This window comes from Vanellus vanellus (genome assembly GCF_965231255.1).
Source record: "Vanellus vanellus genome assembly, chromosome: 2".
NCBI classification, from domain to species: domain Eukaryota; kingdom Metazoa; phylum Chordata; class Aves; order Charadriiformes; family Charadriidae; genus Vanellus; species Vanellus vanellus.
In genome coordinates, this window is record NC_138906.1 from 146454579 (window position 1) to 146475732 (window position 21154).

At 36.3% G+C, this 21154-nt stretch overlaps 1 protein-coding gene across 1 annotated transcript in view; it reads left to right on the plus strand.

Annotated features, from left to right (window-relative positions):
• VPS13B (vacuolar protein sorting 13 homolog B) overlaps positions 1-21154 on the plus strand; it is a 499565-nt gene that overhangs the window by 157417 nt on the left and 320994 nt on the right. Inside the window, exons 18-19 of the mRNA XM_082499631.1 lie at positions 6176-6310; positions 7172-7345. Of these exons, the coding sequence (XP_082355757.1) occupies positions 6176-6310; positions 7172-7345 (309 nt within the window). The remainder of the gene's footprint in view (positions 1-6175; positions 6311-7171; positions 7346-21154) is intronic.

Sequence of the window (21154 nt, forward strand, 5' to 3'; positions counted from 1 at the left end):
TATGTTAGGGCTGCAAAATGTGGTCTCCAGACTATGGTGAGAGATTAAAACACAATAGAGATGTTTGGGGAACTTCATCACAAAGATTTAATTCTGCTGCAGAAAAAACTGAGAAAGTACTTATAACCTGGCTTCTACATTTTAGAAAATAACTCTTTTTCTCTGTTTTTCCAATTTAAAAAACAATATAAAAAAAAAAAAAAGGAGGAAAAAAAACCCCAAACGCAAAACCCCAGTGTTTTCTCTTCAGGATTGTGTGTGAGGAATCACAGTGATTGAAAAAGATGTTGAAGTTTCTGTGCTGGTGCTGTTTTACTGCAACAAAGAACATGAAAGCTTATGCTCCCTCAATGCTTTGAATGTGAGAAGTAGGACTGATGCCAGCTAGAGCTGGTCTTTGTGGCTTCTGTTATGTTTGTACTGCAAGGAGGGAGGAATTAAGTTTGGTTTTAGCTTCAATTCCTCGGAAGTGCCATCTCTCTAACGAAGTTCAGTACAGACTTTCAGAAGTTTTCACTGAGGGCACTGCCTAAGCAGGGACTGAACACAAGTATCTCTCATGAAAGAAATGAGTTTTCTCTTACACTTCAATTTGTTTACTAGCTTTTCTCTGTTAGTATGTAAAACTTAAATATCTGTTTCTGTGAAAATAATTGGACATTTGTTTCTTGATTCCAGTAAGACCTAGGCCTAAATGTTATTTCATTTGGTTAATAGCTCCTTGCTTTTGTTCATGGATTTTTTACTGAGTTTGAAATCATTTTGACATGTATGTGACAGTCTCTTACTATATCATGTTGCCAAACCGTAGTTTATTGGTACTTAATGCTTTAAATATTGAAATTTTTCCTTCTGAGGCCATAACCTAAATATGAGGAGAATTCATGTGGAGCTGCCTCTAGAAGTTTTAGTCATGCCTTACTCATTTCCTATTTCGTATTTTGCAGTTTTCTTTTTTATGATCTTTCTAAAGAATTATTTATTGTATTTCAGGGATTTGGCGACGCGCAGTCCTGACTTTTGTCCTCAGAATCAGTAACATACCTCTTTTGCTGGTTTCCTGTCTTTTCTATTGACAGTTTAGATTTTGTATCTTGGTTTTCCATTAATCATTGCAAATTCACCTTATTATGAATGGATTGGTAAAAGGTGTATAGGCCATTGGTAAAATCACTAATTAGGTAACTTTTTTTAACAGGTCTTAAATTAAATGATTGCTCAACGTTAATAGGCTTGTTAGCAGAAATCCGGGGCTGATCTATAAAGACACAATTGTGACCTGCCTTTAGGTATTTGATTTCCTCCTGCTTGTGCATAGAATGTCACTGAATGCAGGGACTTGGGGCAAGCTGCGTAGTTGGGTACATGGAGAGGACCAAAGCTATGACCAGAAAAGTTGGGGAGAGGATGCGAATGCCTCCTTTGAAGTGTGGGAGAACCTTCCTCGATGGTGTGTTACTTCTGTGCTGTATCTAGAACATAATGACTCTTTAGGCTCCGAGTTAAAATTAAAGTGAGTTAGTGTGCACAAAGTGTAAATTGTCAAGGTGTAACAGACTTTAAGTTAGAAAACCTTTCTGCTCATTTTTGGGTTCTGCAGTATGGAAAGAAGTGTGTGATAGTCTGATTCAGCTAAACCAGATTATGTTTGATCACCAAGTATAAACATGGTTATATGTTGGGAAGGAAACACTTGATTTTTACTGCTAGTAGTTCTACAAAGAGCAAGTTGTTTCCAGTACAAAAATCACAACCAGAAAATTGTCTTTTTTTCTGGAAGCAGCCGTAGGTTATATTTAGTGGAGACAGGTATATGTATGTCTCTATCTTCACAAAGTGAAAATAATAAATTAACTAAAGAAAATATGAGGTGTACTCAAACATGGTTGCTCTGTTCTCCAATTTTGACTACACTGAGCAACAAAGTCAAGTAAATCACAGTGTTGCTTGTGAGTGTGTTTCCAAAAGAGCGAGTACAGCACAAGTTCTACTTTGTTGTCTTGCACCTTGGAAATAAGCCTTTCTCGTGCTTCACTTGCAGGACATTGAATTTGGATAATGTTGCTGTTGGCAACGATAGATTTGGTTTCCCTGGTTCCTCTTTGAGTTCATGCTCAGTGTCTTAATTAAAATCTTGTGGAGTGTTTGTCTTCATACTAAATTTTAGTTAGTATTTGAAGGCATAGATTTCTTATCTAGGAATTTTAACATCCTCCTGCTCAGTCAATCCCTTGAGAAGACACTACTTCCAAAAAGTCTGTAAACATTGAGGGGGGGAAGGAGGGGAGCCTGGTTCTTTGCTTGCATAAATGTTTGTTTGCTGAAATAGGTATTTAAGGAGTATTTTAGCTATGCGTACAACTGTTGAGACTTTGATTTTATAAATATATTATCATGATGAAAGAGATACTAAGGGAGGATATTTGAGAAGAACTAAAGTTACAGGGACGGAAACTGCAGATAGTCAGAAGCATAGGAAACAAAGCTGCTTTCTTCTCTATAGAGTAGCTTGCCAGTTTGACAAGTTTATGAGGGATGGTTCATCATTTCCAAAAATTTTCAGAGACTGAAATAAATGTGCTGTTTCCCTATATTAAACCTATTCATTATAAACGGTTCACTCAAAGTCTCTAAAATTTCTGCGCTTTGAAAAAGAGACTTGTAACTGGGCGAGGGAAATCACCTTAGGTTCGGGTGATTTTTGTCTTTATGATGGAAGTCTAGTTAGACATCCTTAGTTCCTTATTGTAGGCTCTATATAAGATTTTAATATTTAATAAATAAGCTTTCTGAGTATTCCCCAGTCCAGAGCTGTGAAACCTGAGCAGAATTAATTTTTCTTGCAACTTCTCTTTGATTACTGTGGTGTGCTGTGGTCATCAGGTGTTAAAACTGAGAGCAGGATGATGTTGCCATTTGATGTCAAAGCAACGTAGAAAAAGAGGGGCGTGGTTATGCCATGTTTTCCTAATACTTTTCTATTTTCTTTTCAAATAGTTGAAAACAAATGAGAAAGTGTTCATCCTATCCCTCTAACAGGTGTTCCAGAAATAAATAGCTTATTACTGCTGTCAGTTTGTGAGTTTCGTCAAGGCCAAGCCATTCAGCTTTCTTGGCTTCCCATCATGATGGGGCCACACCTCAAGTATTGTGTCCAGTTTTGGGCACCTCAATACAAGAGAGATATCGAGGTGCTGGAGCGAGTGCAGAGGAGGGCAACGAAGCTGATGAAGGGCCTAGCAAACAAATCATATGAAGAGCGGTTGAAGAAGCTGGGACCGTTTAGTTTGAGGAGGAGGAGGCTGAGGGGAGACCTCATCACTGTCTACAACTATTTGAAAGGACACTGTAGAGAGGTTGGTGCTGGTCTCTTCTCACAGGTCATTAACGACAGAACAAGAGGGAATGGCTTCAAGCTCCAACAGGGTAGATTTAGACTGAACATTAGGAAAGAATTTTTCAAAGAAAGGGTGGTTGGGCATTGGAATAGACTGCCCAGGGAGGTGGTTGAGTCACCATCCCTGGATGTGTTTAAGAGATGTTTAGATGTGGTGTTGGGGGATATGGTGTAGGGGAGAACTTTGTAGAGTAGGGTAGATGGTTGGACTCGATGATCCCAAGGGTGTCTTCCAACCTAGACAATTCTGTCTGATCCCTAACTGCTGGCTGGGTGAAAAACAGTGCACTGGCTGGTTTGAGCTGTGTATTGTTGACTGTCACGCATATGCTGGCTGGTCAGGTAATAGGACAAATATACCCACATTTTCATTAAGATTGTAGGAAATGAATGTCTTTGATAATGCTGCTATAACTTGCTGAAATTCAACATGACCAGAAGTTATTTGGCGAGGGAATAGGAGTGAACAGAAACAACTAAGGAGCGTGATCACATGAAACTTGGTTCCTTGTTCTCAAATATGATACTAAAATAAAATTCAAGTTATGCACGTAACTAACATGGAAAGTTTTAGCCTTAATTCAGAGAGGTTGTCCAGGGTAATGCACAAGTGGACTCCATGATGGAAAATATTTAGTTTTAAAAGTACTTAATCTTCCATAGTGAAGTGCAAGACATGTATCGGACATCACACCTTGTATTTTGAGACATAAAAGAGTTGCTGAAAGATGGAAATAGCAAGAAGCTACCAGTTTTGAGAAGACTTGAAAGATGGGGGTCAAATTATGAACTCAAGTTTGTTTTGCTTTGACTGTAATCTTGGCTGCTACTAATAGCATTTTACAATCTTTGTTTTGGAATGGGCAGAAGGGAAAAAACATACTTCTTTTCTTTTCTCCACTCCCACCCCCGCAATGGCTTCTGTTTGCACAAGTTTATAGGAAGTATGTGGAGGTAGAGCTAAGACTAGGAAATGGCTACAGATACCCTATCCGCTTTTGGCAAATTCATGTGTTGTGGCTGATACCACACCTTAGATCAAAGGGGATTTTCAGCTTTAAAAGAGGCTTACCCCAGGCAAGGCTGGGAATGAGGCAAGGGTGTATTCACCAGACTAAAACTGGTAGGCGATCTTTCAGGTGTTGTAGTGGCAGGCACACAAATGGGTTGCAGTGCACATTCTTTGAGCCTAAAGCGTTCCTGAATCGCACATTAGGAAGAGGCTGGGCATACCTCGAACACGGAAGACAGGTTAAATTTTGTAAGAAAGTATGCATAGAATGTAAAACCTACTTTCTCATGCCAGTCTGGTTTACTAGATGCCATGCGTCCCTTTGTATGCTGCTTTCTCCCTACCTTGGAAAGTACTTTTTATTCAAAAAATATTTTAATATCTTACCAGAACGAAACTTAAATATATGTCAAGAAGTCTGCTTATCGAGTGGTTTTATATGCGCTACCAAATGCGATTCAGTGTTCAGGAGCTGGAATAGGCACAGTGAACTGAGCGTAATTACCAGGTTTAATTCTAAATCTTTTGTTTCCTATCGTTTTTTAGGATTTTTTCCTTACTAGTTAATATATATTAAAGGCTGTTCTTTGGATTAAGTCTTTAAGAGATTGTGCAAAAAACTAACGAGCTCATTCTGTAGAGAATATATTAAGTTTCTTTAATGTGTATAACTATGTTGAAATACATATCAAAATGCTCTTTAATTTTTACCTGATATTGCATAATACTTTCCTTGCATAATTATGGATTTTGGAACAAATTCTATGTTACATATGTGAGGAAATGGTTCCATAATTATACTAATGTTTGCATAATTAACAAGCTGCTTGCCAATTTTAACTGACAAATTCCAAGTCACTTTTGCATGAGGGGAAAAAAAAAAGGTAAAAAAGTGGTAACTTCTGTTAGTTTTTCCTTTCATACTTCTTACAGGTGTTGAAACTATTTCTTTCTAATTTGCAAGTAAATTTATGTATTTTTTTTTTTTTCTGATAGGCAGCGCTGTACAGAATCAGAGGGCTGGCTTCCTCCCCCCGTGCTTTGGGGCTGTTTTGGGGGCTGCCCTCGAGCTCTGCCAACATATCTCAGTCCTGAGTTGTAAGATCCCCTGCTGCTGCCACCACAGTTCTAGGCAACTCTTCAGAAGTTACTGCCAATAGCACCGATTTCTTCCAACCGGTGTGGTAGTTTTCTGGTGTGCACAAATGGGGGCTGAGGAAAGACCACCAAAACTTATTTCCACTTGTGACCTAAGGCGAGGTTTGAACTTCAGTTTCCATTGAAAAATGGCAAGTGTGCCGTTGGCCTTCTGTGCTGTTCAGCTGCGTGCATTTAATGCTTTACATTGCTACTGAGTAAAATGTTGTTGTCTAAATGTAAGCTTGAAAACACGTAGTCATTTTAAGATCCTGAAATGGAAGGTACATAATAAAATCGTGAAAGAGAATAGTTGAGGTGGCACTTAAAAAGTGAAAACAAAAGTGTATGTATGTGTGTATATACATATCTATTATTCCAATTTCAAAGTGGTCTTGTGTGTTTTCCTCACAGCATCTATATATATTTTATGCATAACTGTTTGTATTAAAATGCCCATATACAGCATTCTCTCACTTCCATTTCAAAACTGTGAATCACAAAAAAAAATGCTATAAGAACATCCAAGGTAGATAATTAAAGTATAATTAAGTTTAAATGCCTTGGTGAAGGAATATAAAAATATTTAAATTCAACAGGCTAGTACATTTGCAGTTTTCTTTTATTAGGTGTGAAATCTAAGAATCCCCTGCCAACTCTTGAGGGCTCAATCCAGAATGTTGAATTGAAGTACTGCGGCACATCATTGGTCAAATGCGCCTCTGGGACCGTGGGATCAATAAAAATTTGTGCCAAAGCCCCAGGTATGTGCAGCTGGACCATGTAAAACTTTATTGCCTGTATAGGAGAATTGGCCTTGCTTTTTACAAGGAGAGTTACTGAAACAAGAATTTACTCATTGTTCCTATGAATCAGAGAGGGTTTTTTGTATTCTGTTTTGGGTTTTTTTTTTATTATTATTGTTAAGTGTGCCAGGATGATCCAGTCTGGTCTCAGTATAGTCAATTTTTACACTGACTAAAAAAAAAAATAATGTTTTTTTCTGCTGAGACAAACAGTAATCTAAAAGCACTGAAGAAACTGGAATAACTCTGCATATTCATATTACACAATGTTTGCATTTTGTTTTATTTGTAGCATAATTTTGATGTATTCTGTTTATTGTTTAATATCTCATTTTCCATTAATGCTGCAAGTATGTATTTTGCTTGTGAAGATTTTGAGGGCTCTGTGATAAATAGTTTTTAAATTTCTTTATTAGAATTTTTCTTGAAGAGCATGCAGGAACGTTTTTCAATCAGTGTCTATGATCTCTTCATATGTAAAGGCAGCTAATGTAAAGAACATTAAAAACGTAGTGTATCTAAATCTAAATTGAGTTCATGGTGATTTTAAAAGATATTATTTTACAAAGTTGGGATGGAAATTACTGTTTTTGAAGAGAATGGATTACTTTGTTTGAAATCCTCCTGGATATAAAGACATTTACAAGATAACATTAAGGAAGTTGTTTAATAGCTTATATGAGATTGTTCTTTCTATTTCCTCTTTTAATTCTGTACTTACAATGTTAATAGCTGTTCTCTTTGGACTAGTGAATGTTTATGTGTTGAAAATTTATCTTGTTACAGTAAAAGCTGTAAGGAGTCTAATCTTTATTTTAGGCGATGGTGGAAAAGAGAAGCTGATTCCTTTAATTCAAGGCCCTTCTGACACCAGAGACTTACACAGCAGTAAATGGCTCAATGAGAGTAGAAAGCCAGAATCTCTCTTAGCTCCAGATTTGGTAGCCTTTACAATCCAAATTCCACAGTACATGGACTACTGCCATAATTCTGGTAAGTGCAAAACTCTTGTTAAGCTGGTATCGCGTTACATTTTTCCTATCCAATGTAATTTTCAAAAGAGGGGCTTGACATAAAATGTGCCAAATGCCAAAGTATCTCTTTCACATACTGCACACATTATAACTTTAGCTGACTGTGAGACACAAAAACTGAAAGCAGCATTTTGATGTGCGTCATCTTCAATGAGGCATGCTTCACTGACTTTGGTTGCCTTTTAAATTATTTACTCAGAACCTTTTGTAAACTGCTTTTTCGGAGGCAGGATCTGTGTTGAAAATATAAGTTTTATTCTTCCCTTTATCTGTTTGGTCAAGCTTCTTATACAGAAGTTGACACACAGAGTTCAAAATGTTTCATATAAATTTACAGCCCAATTATAATTAAAGTAAGAATTTGTTTATCATAAAATTTGCTAATAATAAAAAAATGTAATTTTTAAAATAATACAGAGCACACACGTAATATCATCAAACTTGGTGTTGTGGTGGATTTAAAGGGAAACAAGCTGATATTTTCAGAGTTGCTTGGATAAATTTAATGGTGTTGTTGACTTTGTGGGCATAAATACTCTTACCTGACATTCTTATGGTTTCTGTGGGCTTTAAACAAAACACTGGTCTGTTTTAAGCAACACTGCGAATTTTGAAATATTAATATTAAAATAACTATATTATATAGTTTGTGAAATACACATGGATCTAGGTTTTGCTGTCAGTACGGTGCGTTTTAAAAATCATTCTTTCATGTCTTTAAAAGTTTATCCTGTTGCTATGCTAAGAGTGGAATCAGATAGGGGAGAAAAAACCAAACCCAAAAGCCATCGAGTTTAAGGAAAGCAAAAGAATTAGCTGACCCCAATATTATGAAACACAAAAATAAAACAAAAAGAGTGGGTTTTTTTCCTCTAATTTTTTCATGTGTTATGGTTGTTGAATGTCATTAGTATGAAAAGTAGCAATGAATTTATTACCATCTTTGTAATTTTTATATGCATACATAAACAACCTTTGGTTCTTTTGCAAAGTAAATATTTGAGCACTGTGAACTCCAGCAGTTGTTAGGTTATTTTTTTCAGTAACTGTATTGTATATTTCTTGGAGAGCATCATGTTGGAAATGTTTATGGCAGTGTTTTTATAACAATTATCTGAAGTTCCTGCCCCTAAAACATTGCAGAAAAGCAATTAATTATTCAGTGGTCTCTGAATTATTCAGATCTGGTTTTCTTAAAAAAATTAACCTGTTGTTTCACTTAAGTAGCTTTTAAATGTTCATAATAATATTTTTTACTAATAATGCTTTTTCTGCCCTTTTTGAGGATATTTAATTTTATGGGTTTTGTCTTAGCATATTAATTACATTTTAAAGGAGTTGTGCGTACTTACCTATACTATAGAATTTTTGCTTTTGTTACAGGTCACAGTGATCACATACATTTTAGCTCATCAGTATTACGAATAGTCCAATTAGATAGTAGAGAGTACTTGATAGGTTGTGGCAGGAGATGCCTGTGAGAATTAAGGCATGAACAAATGAAGTGCCAGCCAGACTCATGTGCAGGGACTTTGAGAGGCAGAAAATTGGTTTGTAATAGACATGTGTCTGTGGTACCTGTTTTGTAGATCAATGGAGATACGTTTTAAAATGTTAAGAATTTTAAAATTGAAAATTTACCGGACAACTCACTCCCTCCCCCTCCCCCCCAGGAAAGTTGTATTGATTCTCTGTACCCAGGGGTAGTTGCTAACTTGTGTGCTCAGACTCAGCTTCTCTAGGTCTGTAAGATGGCACCTGTGATTGATGACAAACGAGAGGGAAAAGCTGACTGATGTGTTAAAGCTTTAGTCCCGGTAAACATGAAGAATAGTGTACTGCAAATGATTTTTTTTTTCAAATATAAATAAAACTAGGAAATATTAATGATTATCTCAGGTTCTAAACAAAGGATGAGGGAGTTAATTAAAGCCTTCGCTTTCAAGTACTAGTTGATGGAACTGAGGCAATTTAATACAGGAGATATGGCTAGCCTTTTCATTAGGACTGTGAAAACTACATGGACAGAAAACATGAAGTGATTTGAGAGCATAAAAATGCTTTTACTGTCAGTTGCAGTCACTTCTGGGAATTAAGAAAGCTATACTGGATAATTTGACAGCAAATTCAACTTATGCCTCAGGGGAATAAAAGGGTTTTTTAAAGCTGTACTACCGGAGATGATTGTGCAGTATTGAAGCTGTGCTATTTGAGCAATTTTTCTTAGTAATGTTAGATACAATGTTCTGGAATAGGAATTTGGGCTGTAGAGAAGAGTGAAGAGTAGTGCAACCTGCTTGTAGAAAGAACAAAAAAAGCTATCCAAGAGAGATGAGAAAAATCATCTAGAATTGTTCGGCGTTACCAGATTGCTAGAGATAAGGCCAAGGTTGGCCAAGTCTCCTGACTCTACAAAGTGCATATACAAATGGTTGTATAGCTGACGCTCTCAAAATACACACGTTTTCTCAAAAGAGCCAAGGGGAACGGCAGTTCTAGCTTGGTGGGATTGGATAAGTTCTCACCCAGCGCTCAGGTAAACTTGGTTTACTTCTTTCCATATACGAGGATTTAGAAAATGTTGCAAACTCAGTGTCAGTGGAGCTGCTGGTCACACCGTGCAGCGGGACGGGGAGTGCGTTGGAGCTGTACAAAGCTGAAGCCCTGCAAGGTAGCCACCTCTGTTAAGAACAGAATGATGTATCTGTTTGTGTGTGAAACCAAGAGAAGCAATTGTACAGGAATTTCTGGGTGCTCTGGAAGAATCCTGGAACACAACACAATGCCTATGCAAGTGTCTGAAAATCTTTTTGTTTATATATAAATTAGTGAAGGAAGAGTAACAAATTAATTCATTACGCTTCTGTGAAGTTGAATGGAAAAAAACTTGGTCTAAAATCAAAGCAGTTACTTGGATATAAAATGTCAAGGAGGAGGTTGTGCAAATTGCATGAGGTTCTTGGAACAAATCGGGGTATGTTTACCTGGAGAACAAGTAGGGGACCTTTCCTCCTCCTCTTCTCCCTCCTGGGGGGGCAGCAGCTGTCTACTCTCTGTACCAGTTGAATCATATGATCCAGGGTGACCAGGAGGGCTGTGCAGCTTTCTTGTACTGCTTGTCTGTAGGTGGCCCTGCAAAGATTGAGTGTGTATTTACAATTTGAGTGAAAAGGCATTTTGCACTACTATTTTATTTCTTGCTATTTCACTTGTTGCTGTTGAGAGGAAGAGGAAAAACAATACAGTTCTAGTAGTACCATACTGCATTGAGTATAACCAGCATAGGAAAAAACTCTATAAAATGTAATTCCACAAAGGGCAGCATTAAAGTGTGCAATATATAGCATATACAGGCAAATTAAGTATTATGTATAACAAGTGCATATTCTGGTGATTACTTAGCAAGAGCATTTTACTGTTTGGTGCACAGTGTCATTAGTGCAGTGGAAAACTGATCCACCTATGGCGGAGGAAGTATTTAGGGGCACAGAATATAAACAAGATTTTGTTTAGTCCTTAAATACAAGTCTGCATGCTGGTGCTTTTAATCTTTGATACTTTTGTTGTATGAAAAACTGCCCCAGGTATCTTGGTGCATAGCTGAAAAAATCAGTGGATACTCCCCAGTCTTTAGATAAACTGTAGCATATAAAATAAACACAAGAAAGGAGATTATTCCATTATCCCAGGGCTTGGGAAGGTCTTCTCACTGCTTCTCAGAAATAACCCTGGCTTTATTAACCCTCGGAGCAAGCTGCAGACCTTGTTTGTTTCACCTGGCCTTTGAGAGAAATAGGGAGATTTCAGAATGAGTGCTGGTGTTAGTATTTAATTATGAGCAGCTGTTGAATAGATGAGGTGAGCTGATTAAGCTCTGTTTGGTTTGCCATATTGAATAATTGGGAGTGCCTGCACAGTCGGTGTATGGAGAGCTTTATTACATATAAATCAAGAGGAACTAAAAAAATAAAATTAATAAAGTTTTCTTTGAGATGAGCTTAAATATTCAGTAATGCAGCAGTGAAATAAGGGAGTAGACAAAAGTACCTGTATTAATATCATGTTCGTATATGGTAGATTGATACTCCCCGTGGAGCAAAGTAAGAGCGAGAAGGCTCCTCTAGTTTGTGAAAGCTGCAGAAAGGCTGAAGAGCAAATATTCAACCTTGTAAAAGTTGGTAATTTCTCCTTTAAGTGTTATTTTTCTTAAACTTCCAAACATTTTTGTATTTTTTTTCTCCACTGTCAATATTTTTTATGTTTAGATAAGATCACTCCATTCTCTCCCCCTCAGCCCAATAAATGAAAAATAATTTGTGAAGTGAAAATATTTTAAGACTGAAGAAATCTGTCTTCCAACATGAAAAAAGTGCCGTAAATGTTGTACCAGCAGGAACGTTATTTTTTTCCTATCATAAACCAGCTGATTTTGTCTGTTAGAACTTATTTGAAAGGACTTGAGAGATTTTACATATGATTGTTTCTATGCATACACATCTATATATGCCTCCAACTCCCCCTTACTTGCAGTTAAAAAAGCCTGTCACTAACATTTTTTTTTTCTTTCATTTTGACTACTTAGCCTGGGGATACTGCAAAGTCTAGATTTTAAAGCTGGAACAATGATATTTTTTAAGTTCTCAGTTCTAATTTAAGTGAATGCTTGTGCTAGTAAATAAATAAAAAAACCCCAACCTTGTAAAAGAGAATTCATAAACTAATTTGAAGTATTTTGGAAAGATTTGACACAGTGAATGAGTAAAACTGCTTAATATATTGGAGTAATTAAAGACAACTCACATTTGTGGTTTGGGCATAAATGTGTAAAAATTATACCCATCTATCTTATTACATTTCCTTTTCTCTCCCTGAGGATTTCACTATGTACTTTATCTGTAATTGTTGCCAGTTTTCTATCAAGTTCCCACTGGGCTTCTGGTGCAAAAAATCTTATCCTCTCGATGACAGAGCTTGCCTGAATGATTTCATGCCCTTAGCATTTTTGTTCACGGGAATTAGGGGCAGAATGTAACTGCAGCTGAACATAGCATCTATTTTTGTAATTTTGAAGTTTAGACTCTGTTATTGGAACTAAATGAAGAGATGCAGGTGTTCTCCAGTTCAAGTCCTTTGGGATTTTTTGATGGTAGATGCTTGAAAAGAAAATGCATATGTTTCCAGAGTCAAACAGCAGCTGTGGACAAGGATTTATGTTTTTCTCAGAACTTTGGGATTTCAAAATGTTACATTTAATCACATGCACAGAAAGGAGAGCAAATGTTAAAGATGTTACATATAAAACTAGGGGACTGATCTTTTTACCATACCAACTAGTTGTGGGAATAGAGGAACAAAGTGATCTTTAATCTTAATATGAGCAATTTCAAAAGGATTATGATAGTTGCCAGGACTCTGGTCTTTTGAGAACTGTGCTCTTGCAGCACACAACATTTATATCCTCTTAATTGCTTTTAAAATCTGGCTTATTCTCATATTTTGCCTTGGAAAAATAGGAATGCTAGTAGCATAAGTTACTGAAAACATGGTATTCATGTATTACTTATGTTGGAGTAGGGTGAATTTAAATTCACATAAGTATACATTTTTAGAAGAATTTTTCTAGTAATGTCCTGAAGCTTTCAAAATTGGGTTAAAAATAGCAGTTCAACTGCATGAACTGCGAGGCTAAACTTAAAATTTCTCTCAGGTACAAAACTCGTGGGCAAAAGTATTTTGTGGTAATGCAATTTCTCCCTCCCTTTTCCCTCTCTCTTATGACTTTGAAATTAGTTGATTGTAGTAAGCAAAATGTCAGACATCTTTTAACTTCATAGAAAGTTCAAGCAGGGGTAGCAGATGGTGGTACTACTGAGCCGTTCAAGATGGCAGGATGATGTGCGGAAGAGCAAGTTGGTAACAGGGGTAAATGCAAGTTAGTTAATACCTATTTGAGAAAGGAAGTGTCTTTTTAAACACATTTAATTTTGTACATTTTGCCAGCTTGTGTGTGCTTTGTCCTCCCCATTACCCTCACAGCTCAATATGTTGTGCACTACAGCCAGGTTAAGTGTCAAATATTTTTCCAGACCTGAATCAGCTCTGTATCTCCTTTCTTACAAAAATCCAGTGCTTACTCCTTTTTCCAAGAGGGAAGTAAACTTGTCCTCAAGCGCAGTCTGTTACTCTACTGGCTCCAAGTATAACTTTCACATCCATGGGAGTAGCATCGGGGAGGGACATACTATACAACGCTAACTAGATTAATGTTATTTACAGTGGCTTGCATAATTCTGGCAACTGGCAGTGAGTTCTGGTTATAGAAAGGTAATTGTGCAATGCAGGAATAAGGCAGCTTGTTCAACTTTCCATCAAGTAATTCTGCAAATCCTCTTGGGGAAGAGGTGTTTTCATCTCTCTGCATACGTTGCATTCAGTTTCTCTCAATATGCCATAAATCTTTCACCAATACACGTAGCCTAGAATTCTGAAATTGTGACTAAATAGGATTCTGAGTTTTGTAAAATGGTATTTGAAAAATTGATGTTAAAAAAAAAAAAAAGCTACACTCAACAACTGAAGATTTGAACTCTCGAGTGGTGGGTCATATGGGGCATGTAGGCTTTAAAGTGCATGATGGAAATCTCCCTGCCTTCTCTTTAAACAGTGCATAACCTTGAAAACTCTGTAGAAGTAACTAAAAAAATGAGTTGTTTAAAGAGCTCTTCTTTTTTTAACCTTTTAACTCATTAAATGTGTATAAGTTAGGGAATGGCAGATACATTATTTCTGCTACCTTTATTTTGTGTGTATGCATGTGGGTTCCATTTCTGTTAACTGACAACCTGGTGGTATCAAAGTGTTTCATATGGTCACCAAAGTCATATTTAACACTTCTGGTATGAAAAAAAAAAATCTAAATATCGGTTCAAATGATAACTTCCATTTTCATAACAGTATGGGATAATGTATCTGTGCTTCATGTATTTATGAAAATGCATTCATGTTTTCCAGTTGCGGCACCTGGAAAAGCCTTATTCAGCAAGGTGACTAGATACTTACTGATGGTGCAGAGAGTTTTGGAAACCTGACAGGCATATGCTCTCAGCAATTGCTGACACATAGCTTTGGACATTGAAATCTGTTTTTAATTGAGAAAACGTATGTTGGCCAACATATTGGGATAGCTCCTACTTATTTTGAAAAAATGCCATGGGATCTTTAACTTCCATTTGGACGCTTCCCAGGCATGGGCATAAGGGACTGTAACTGTTTACTTTCAAATAGCGTTTAAACTGTTTCCAGGTTTTATAATTGAATTATATTGCTCTCACTACTGCTTTGGTGATATAAATGATTCATATGAAATGCTAAATAGATATCATTGCGTACAAGTAGATTTTTGCTGGTAAAATATAAATGCATTTTGAGCAGGTCAATTTTTGTTTTTCAAATTTTAGTAACAAGTGTTTAAATAACACCTTAATGAATGGAAATATAGCACATTCGATAAAAAACAGAATTAAACGAAGTATTTCCATTCTTTATAATGCAGATATTATGACCTAAATATATATTTGTTTCTAATTCTAATTTTTTTTCTGAGTGATTTTCATGGGTCAACTCTGTAGTAGGTTAAAAAGAGGCTACGGGTCACACCCAAGATTCCAATATTCTGGTTATAATACAAACTAATTGCACTAACAGTCTTGTTTATATGGTTTAAGATGCACCCAAACTGTCCTCAAGTTCCCACAGACGTTGCTTTCCATGCTGTAAAAAATAGCCATTTGTGGTCACAGAATAAAGTTGTGCATTACCAAGTGACTGAATACTTAGTTTCATGTAGAAAGCAACAGTTCACAGCCAGGATTAGACAAAGCAGGTTAGAATCTTAGCAATATATTGATTTTTTTATTTTTTTTTTTTTAATTCAACCAGATAACCCCAGTGATGATCCCCAAGGTAGTCATGCTCATATATATATATATTATATATATTATATATATATATATTATATATGTGTGTGTGTATATATATACACACACACTCATATACCTCATCATACTCCTATAGTTGACCAAACTGAAAATGGTTTTGGACAGATTGTCTTTAAGGTGTCCAACTTTGCAAACACTAAAATTAGTTTAATTTTCTTCACATGCTGTGAAGCTTTTGAAAATCAATCAAGATTTTTTATCAAAAATCTTAAAATGGTATAGAAATTAATACTGCAGGAACAATTAGTCACTTGTAACCTTTAGAGCATTTAATCACTTCTGTGCTATATGAGCTGATTTCTTTTTCCTTTTACCTGTGCACTGAAGTAGAACTAATGTGCGAGATACTCATGTATGTACTTGTTGTGTAAAGCAGCAGAAATACTTAAAATTGATACGAGGAAAACAGTACACTACGTAACTTTTCAGTTCTTTTTAATAGCTAAAATCACCCTACTTGTAGAATGTGAGCATTTAATATTGAGTATCTCTATATAACAGGTTTCTAAGTACAGAAACTTCAAACATAAATACTGTATATTTGAGGTGTTGTGACATCCTCAGTATCACGTGGAGTACTAAATCTATTTGAGAAATGCAGTGATTGGATTATAGTGGCTATATAGTTTAATTAAATAGCTAAATATTTTTATTTCTTAATTTTAATCTGATTTACACTCTTCAATAGAGGAAAAGGCGTTTTCAAAAGGAAAAAACAATTTGTTTTTCTGAAGTCATGTCTGAAAGAGAAGATTCTAGGCGTTGCCCTAATCTTGCAGCTGGTTCAGTTGGGAGAAACATTTGCTGGAGCAAAGTAATTTGCTGACTTGAGTCCTGGGTTCCCATTCAAACACTATTCTGCTGCTAATTGTTGATACTGAGGTCCATTGACAGCACAGCAAATTAATGCAAAGTCTGGTTTTCTTAAGTGTTTTACTAGTTCCTGATGTATTGTTAAGATGAAGTAGGCGGATCTGAAAAAATATAATACTGTGTTTTTCCCCAAGAGATTTAGAAAATTGATTCTTTATGTCTGTAAGCAGAATAGCAAATTGTACTATCTGACCTTAATGAGACTGTTGCATGGTTATGCATGGAGAAATGGGTGCCCTGACAATGAGAACTGAAGGGATGGGGAGTCCTGAACAGACATGTCAGCTCTTGCAGTTGGCACAGTCAGAGTCTGCCTGCATCTGCCAACTCTTCCACTTCTAGCCCGTGTGCATCGTCTGTCACTGTGCAGCTTCTTGGGCCATTTGCCTGAGTTGGAGAAGTAGCTTTGATTATGATGCCTCATATCAAGAAATCTTGGAAAATGGCCCACTGCCTGTGGGAAGGTGGGCTTGAAAGGACACAGACTGATCGGAGTTTGAGTCACATCTTTTTGAATTTCATTGTTGATAACCAAGTGTCGTGCAGAGGAAAAAAAGACCGTGTTGTAATAATATGACACAAACCATAAATGAAAATAAATGGTAATCTGAAAATTAATGTTGGATATCAGAATAATAATCTGAATAAATCAGAGGCTGGCTGCCTCTTCCCATCTCCCCCTACCCTTGAACGTGCCTGTACTTGTTTTATTTCTGGAATAAAACTACTTAAACCATATAGAAACATTGCTTAAGTACAATATAAAGTATAATATTAGAACTGGCTATCATAGGGACACAACCCCCCTCCCCAAATGGAGAAAACGGAAATTTTGTAAATAGAAAAAATTCTTACTGGAAAAATAAGATGCGATTGAATCTATTGAATCATTAAATACAGTGTTTGGCTCAACATTAGTGAGCAGGGTTATGGAGCGCGTGTGATGGATCATCACCTCTGGATATTATTCTTCCCTTCTGTTCTATATTTGTCCATGGCACAGAGGGTAATAAGTAAGATGTAATTAATCATCTTTTAAATAAACTGGACATCTTTTCCTCACTGGGTTTTAACTAAATTGTATATACAGTATATTTTTTATATTTAATGTAATTATGTTCATGTTTGATTATCTATTCTATGCAAATTAACAAAAGGAGAATATGAATTCTCCCTCCAATTTTGAGCTCTTTTATAACGTCCCTGCTGTCCTAAGAGAAAGAGGGATTCATTATTGAGTAAATCTTCTCTCTAGGTTGTGACCTGAAAATTCATACAAGAAAATGAAAGATATTCAATATGTCTTTGTAGTATTTGAAAGACATTTTAGTCCAAGCCCTGGAATAATATTTTTCAGACATTAAAATTATTGCAAAATAGTTGTTTTGTACATGTTTGATAATAAATTCATTATTAAAGGATACAATTGAAATTAATCTATTATACTAAAATTGTGTTTTTAAACCAACTTTTGGAAAACTTGATGTAATCTTCAGTGTAACGGAATTTTCTGAAAACAGATGTGTATATTTTAAGTCAGTCCTCTAAGCAGTTGCAAGTCTAAACTAATGAAATAAAACTTTAATGCAGATTGCGGTCAGTTGATAAAATTGTTTTTAATTAAAAACCAGGAAATAATTGATACTTGACTGTATTTTTGAGTTTTGAAAATAGGTGCAATAAAAATATAACAATAATCTTCATAATACTCATTATATTTAATGTAAAGACTTTTATAATAATTTGAATCCAGTAATACTTTTTTATTTCTTCACTGGTAACATAACACAGAATAAGTATAAGCCTGTGAAAGGGATGACTTAACACAACTGTTGATGTACTTTGAATGAAACATCTTTATCAAGTTAATACAAGAAGTAGTCATGCCCTACTTGAATTACTCATTTATAATGGCTGAGCAGCAGCCTGGATGTGGACTTTGAAATCCTGGGAAAATAAGATGCATGCATGCATTCAAATGTCTAAAGTCTTTGCTTAGAGCAGCTGTAAAATGTTGAAGTGAGATGTCAGCTACTAGCTGTTGTCTATATTTTTAGTCTGAAGGGAGGTGTGATCATTTAATTGCTAACCAAGGTTAGTATTATTTTAATCATTGCATCCTCAGTTCAAGACTTTCTATTTTCAAGAGCCTCTGAACATTTAGGACCTAAGAGTCCGAATATTTATCTGCTTTTTGCACACTTTTAAGCACGGATTATTCCAGCTTTATTTTAAGACCTTGTTTGTTTTGTTATAATACACAGACCTTTCTCTAACTTTTATTTTGCTTGTGATGAGGGAGCAGTAATCCTATAGATTTCTAAAATATCAAAATAAAGCATATGTATGGGTCGCGATTTCAAAAATGCTACCTGCGTGCTCACTAAAGACATGAGTATAATAGCTGGTAAAAGCCATGTATTAGAAGAATGTCTGTCTCTTTGCACTGTTGGGATGTTGCAGCTTGCACAATCTTTTGCAGATGACTGCATTGCCAGGTTCCTTGTCTTCACAGCTTGATACCATGTTTCCTTTGAAAAGATAGACATGTAGGAAATTAACTATTCAACTTTAATTTTTCTTCAAACGCTTGCCCAGTACCAAAGAGTGTTCATCCCATTACACTTGAATCGGAGATTTTTTGATAAGAAGTGCCAGATGTTGTATATCAAGTATCCTCACACTTCCCAAGTCAACAGTACAGAAGTAACCACTCTTCTTTCACTGCAGGAATTGTACAAGCTGCTGTGACACGACGTGCGTGAGAGCAGGAACTCCTACTTTTGCTTGTTGGAATATCTGTAAGGGCAGTATGAACTTTGACTTTGTATGGCATTTTGGAGGCAGGCAACATTGGCTGTTTTGTATCTATCCAGGGATACTCATAATCGTCTCACAGCAGTCGGTGATACTGCAGGGGTGCTTACATAAATACTGTTCGGGAATCGGTTAAGTAGTTTTTCCCTTCTTGTTTTTGCTACAAGTAGAATTAAGTTTCCTTGTACTTGACTTCAGTCTTGTTTCCCAGAACAGGTCATCTCTAACATGCACTGTACAGACTTGTTTTTTTGCTCTGGAAAGTCACGATCTCAAAATTGTGATGGAAGGAGCAGGTGTTTTCTACACAACGGCAGCAAATTAAGCTACGAACTCAGAGATTGTGCCTGCCTTCCTGTTAATGGGAAAACTGAGCGGCAAGAATAATCCATCTTAAAGGCAGAAGTATGATGGTTAAAACCTTCACTAATATTTGTCCGAGGCAGCACTACTAGAGGTATTGGAGATATAGCCAGGGAGGACAGTATTTATCTTACACTGTTGGGCAAAATGGAACATTATGGAATGGTTTGCGTGGCTCTTCTCCACTGAGGTACTCTAATGGGCCACTCTAGGAGGATGATGGGGGGGTATTTGCAAGAAGAGTGCACTATCTCTTTCAGCCTTGACTGTGGCTTGGCTTCAGCTGCAACAGAAGCTGTCACTTCTTCTCAAGTGGCAGCAGCTCAGCTAGCTCCAGTAAATGGTTTCTGTGTATTGAGGTGTGAATATACTTGAGCAAGTGACTCCAGAACATTTGTTTTTAAGAGCATAGAAATTAGTAATTAAGAAGCATACTTGTACAAAAGTAGCATGAGGTAATGCTAAGGGAACAAGATGTTTTTAATTCATTTTCTGTGAGGTCCCATAGTGAAACACTTGCAAGGGAGTGCTGTTATATTGGGAACTACTATAACTCAGGATCAGTTACAGCAGCATTTTCGTCCTGGCTTTGAGGAAATAAAGCAACACCTGAGTTCCTGCCATGCTTTCCAACATGAGGCAAACAAAGTTCTGTCACTTCTGTCTAATACAGATACCTCTGTGTGTTCCCTTTTCTTAATGGTCTTTCTAGGGGAGGTTATTGGCTCATAGCACAGCAGCCGGCACATAAGACTGCAGTTTGTGTGCTCCTGAGCCTTTGACCTAGCCTTTGTGGATAGCTGTTTTGGGGTTCACACCTCCATGGGGCCATGACTCCCAACAACATTGGAACATAGAAGCCTTCCTACTGCTGTTGGGTCAGAGAAGTAGAACCAGTGTAACAAATAAAAAAAATTTCTTTTAACTGGTAAAAATGTGAAGCTAACCCAGCTTGCAGTCCTACTCCTTTTCTTTTTCCAGATAATTTTATTTGTTTTCTTAAAAGAGATAAAGCCTTCTTCCTACCATTCATTTCTTAAATTAGAATGCCAAAATAAGAATTTGGAATGGCCAGAGTTAATTTCTTAATTACAGTTGAAAAAAGTGGGAATACCTAATTACTTCTTACTAGACAGTTGTCATAATTTTCCAAAATATTTTAATATTTAGCTGTACCTGTATATACATGCATGTGTGTAAGAGAACAAGGTATCTATTTTCACTATATCTGTGAATAGGATGTTCTGAGTATTGTTTGAGATTTGGGAGGAAAGCTTAGAAAAATGTTGTTGTAATCGCAGTACATTGTTTGACCTACCCTTATTAATATATCAGAGAGCTACAACTTGAGAGAAAATGTAAATCTTTTTAGATCTAGATGCTCGTTTCCCACAGCGTTACACACGGAACAGGAGGACAGTTTCTTCAATCCCTTTATTCTTAACTTTGTCCCTTTGGAAAATCTCTGGTTGGTTCTTCATACCCCAGGAAGAACACCAGTCAAACACTTGCTGGTTTTTGATAAATCCTACCTAGTTTCTGTCGATACCAGTGCAGTGTGGTTGACATCTTTTAGGGAAATGGAGACAAGCTCTCCTTATATGCAGTGGGATAGAAAATAAAGTAGTAGTTGGTTGCGTTTTTCTAGTATTCTCCAGTAGTTTTTCCTTCATAAAATAGGATCATAATAAAATATCTTACGACATAATTTCTTCATA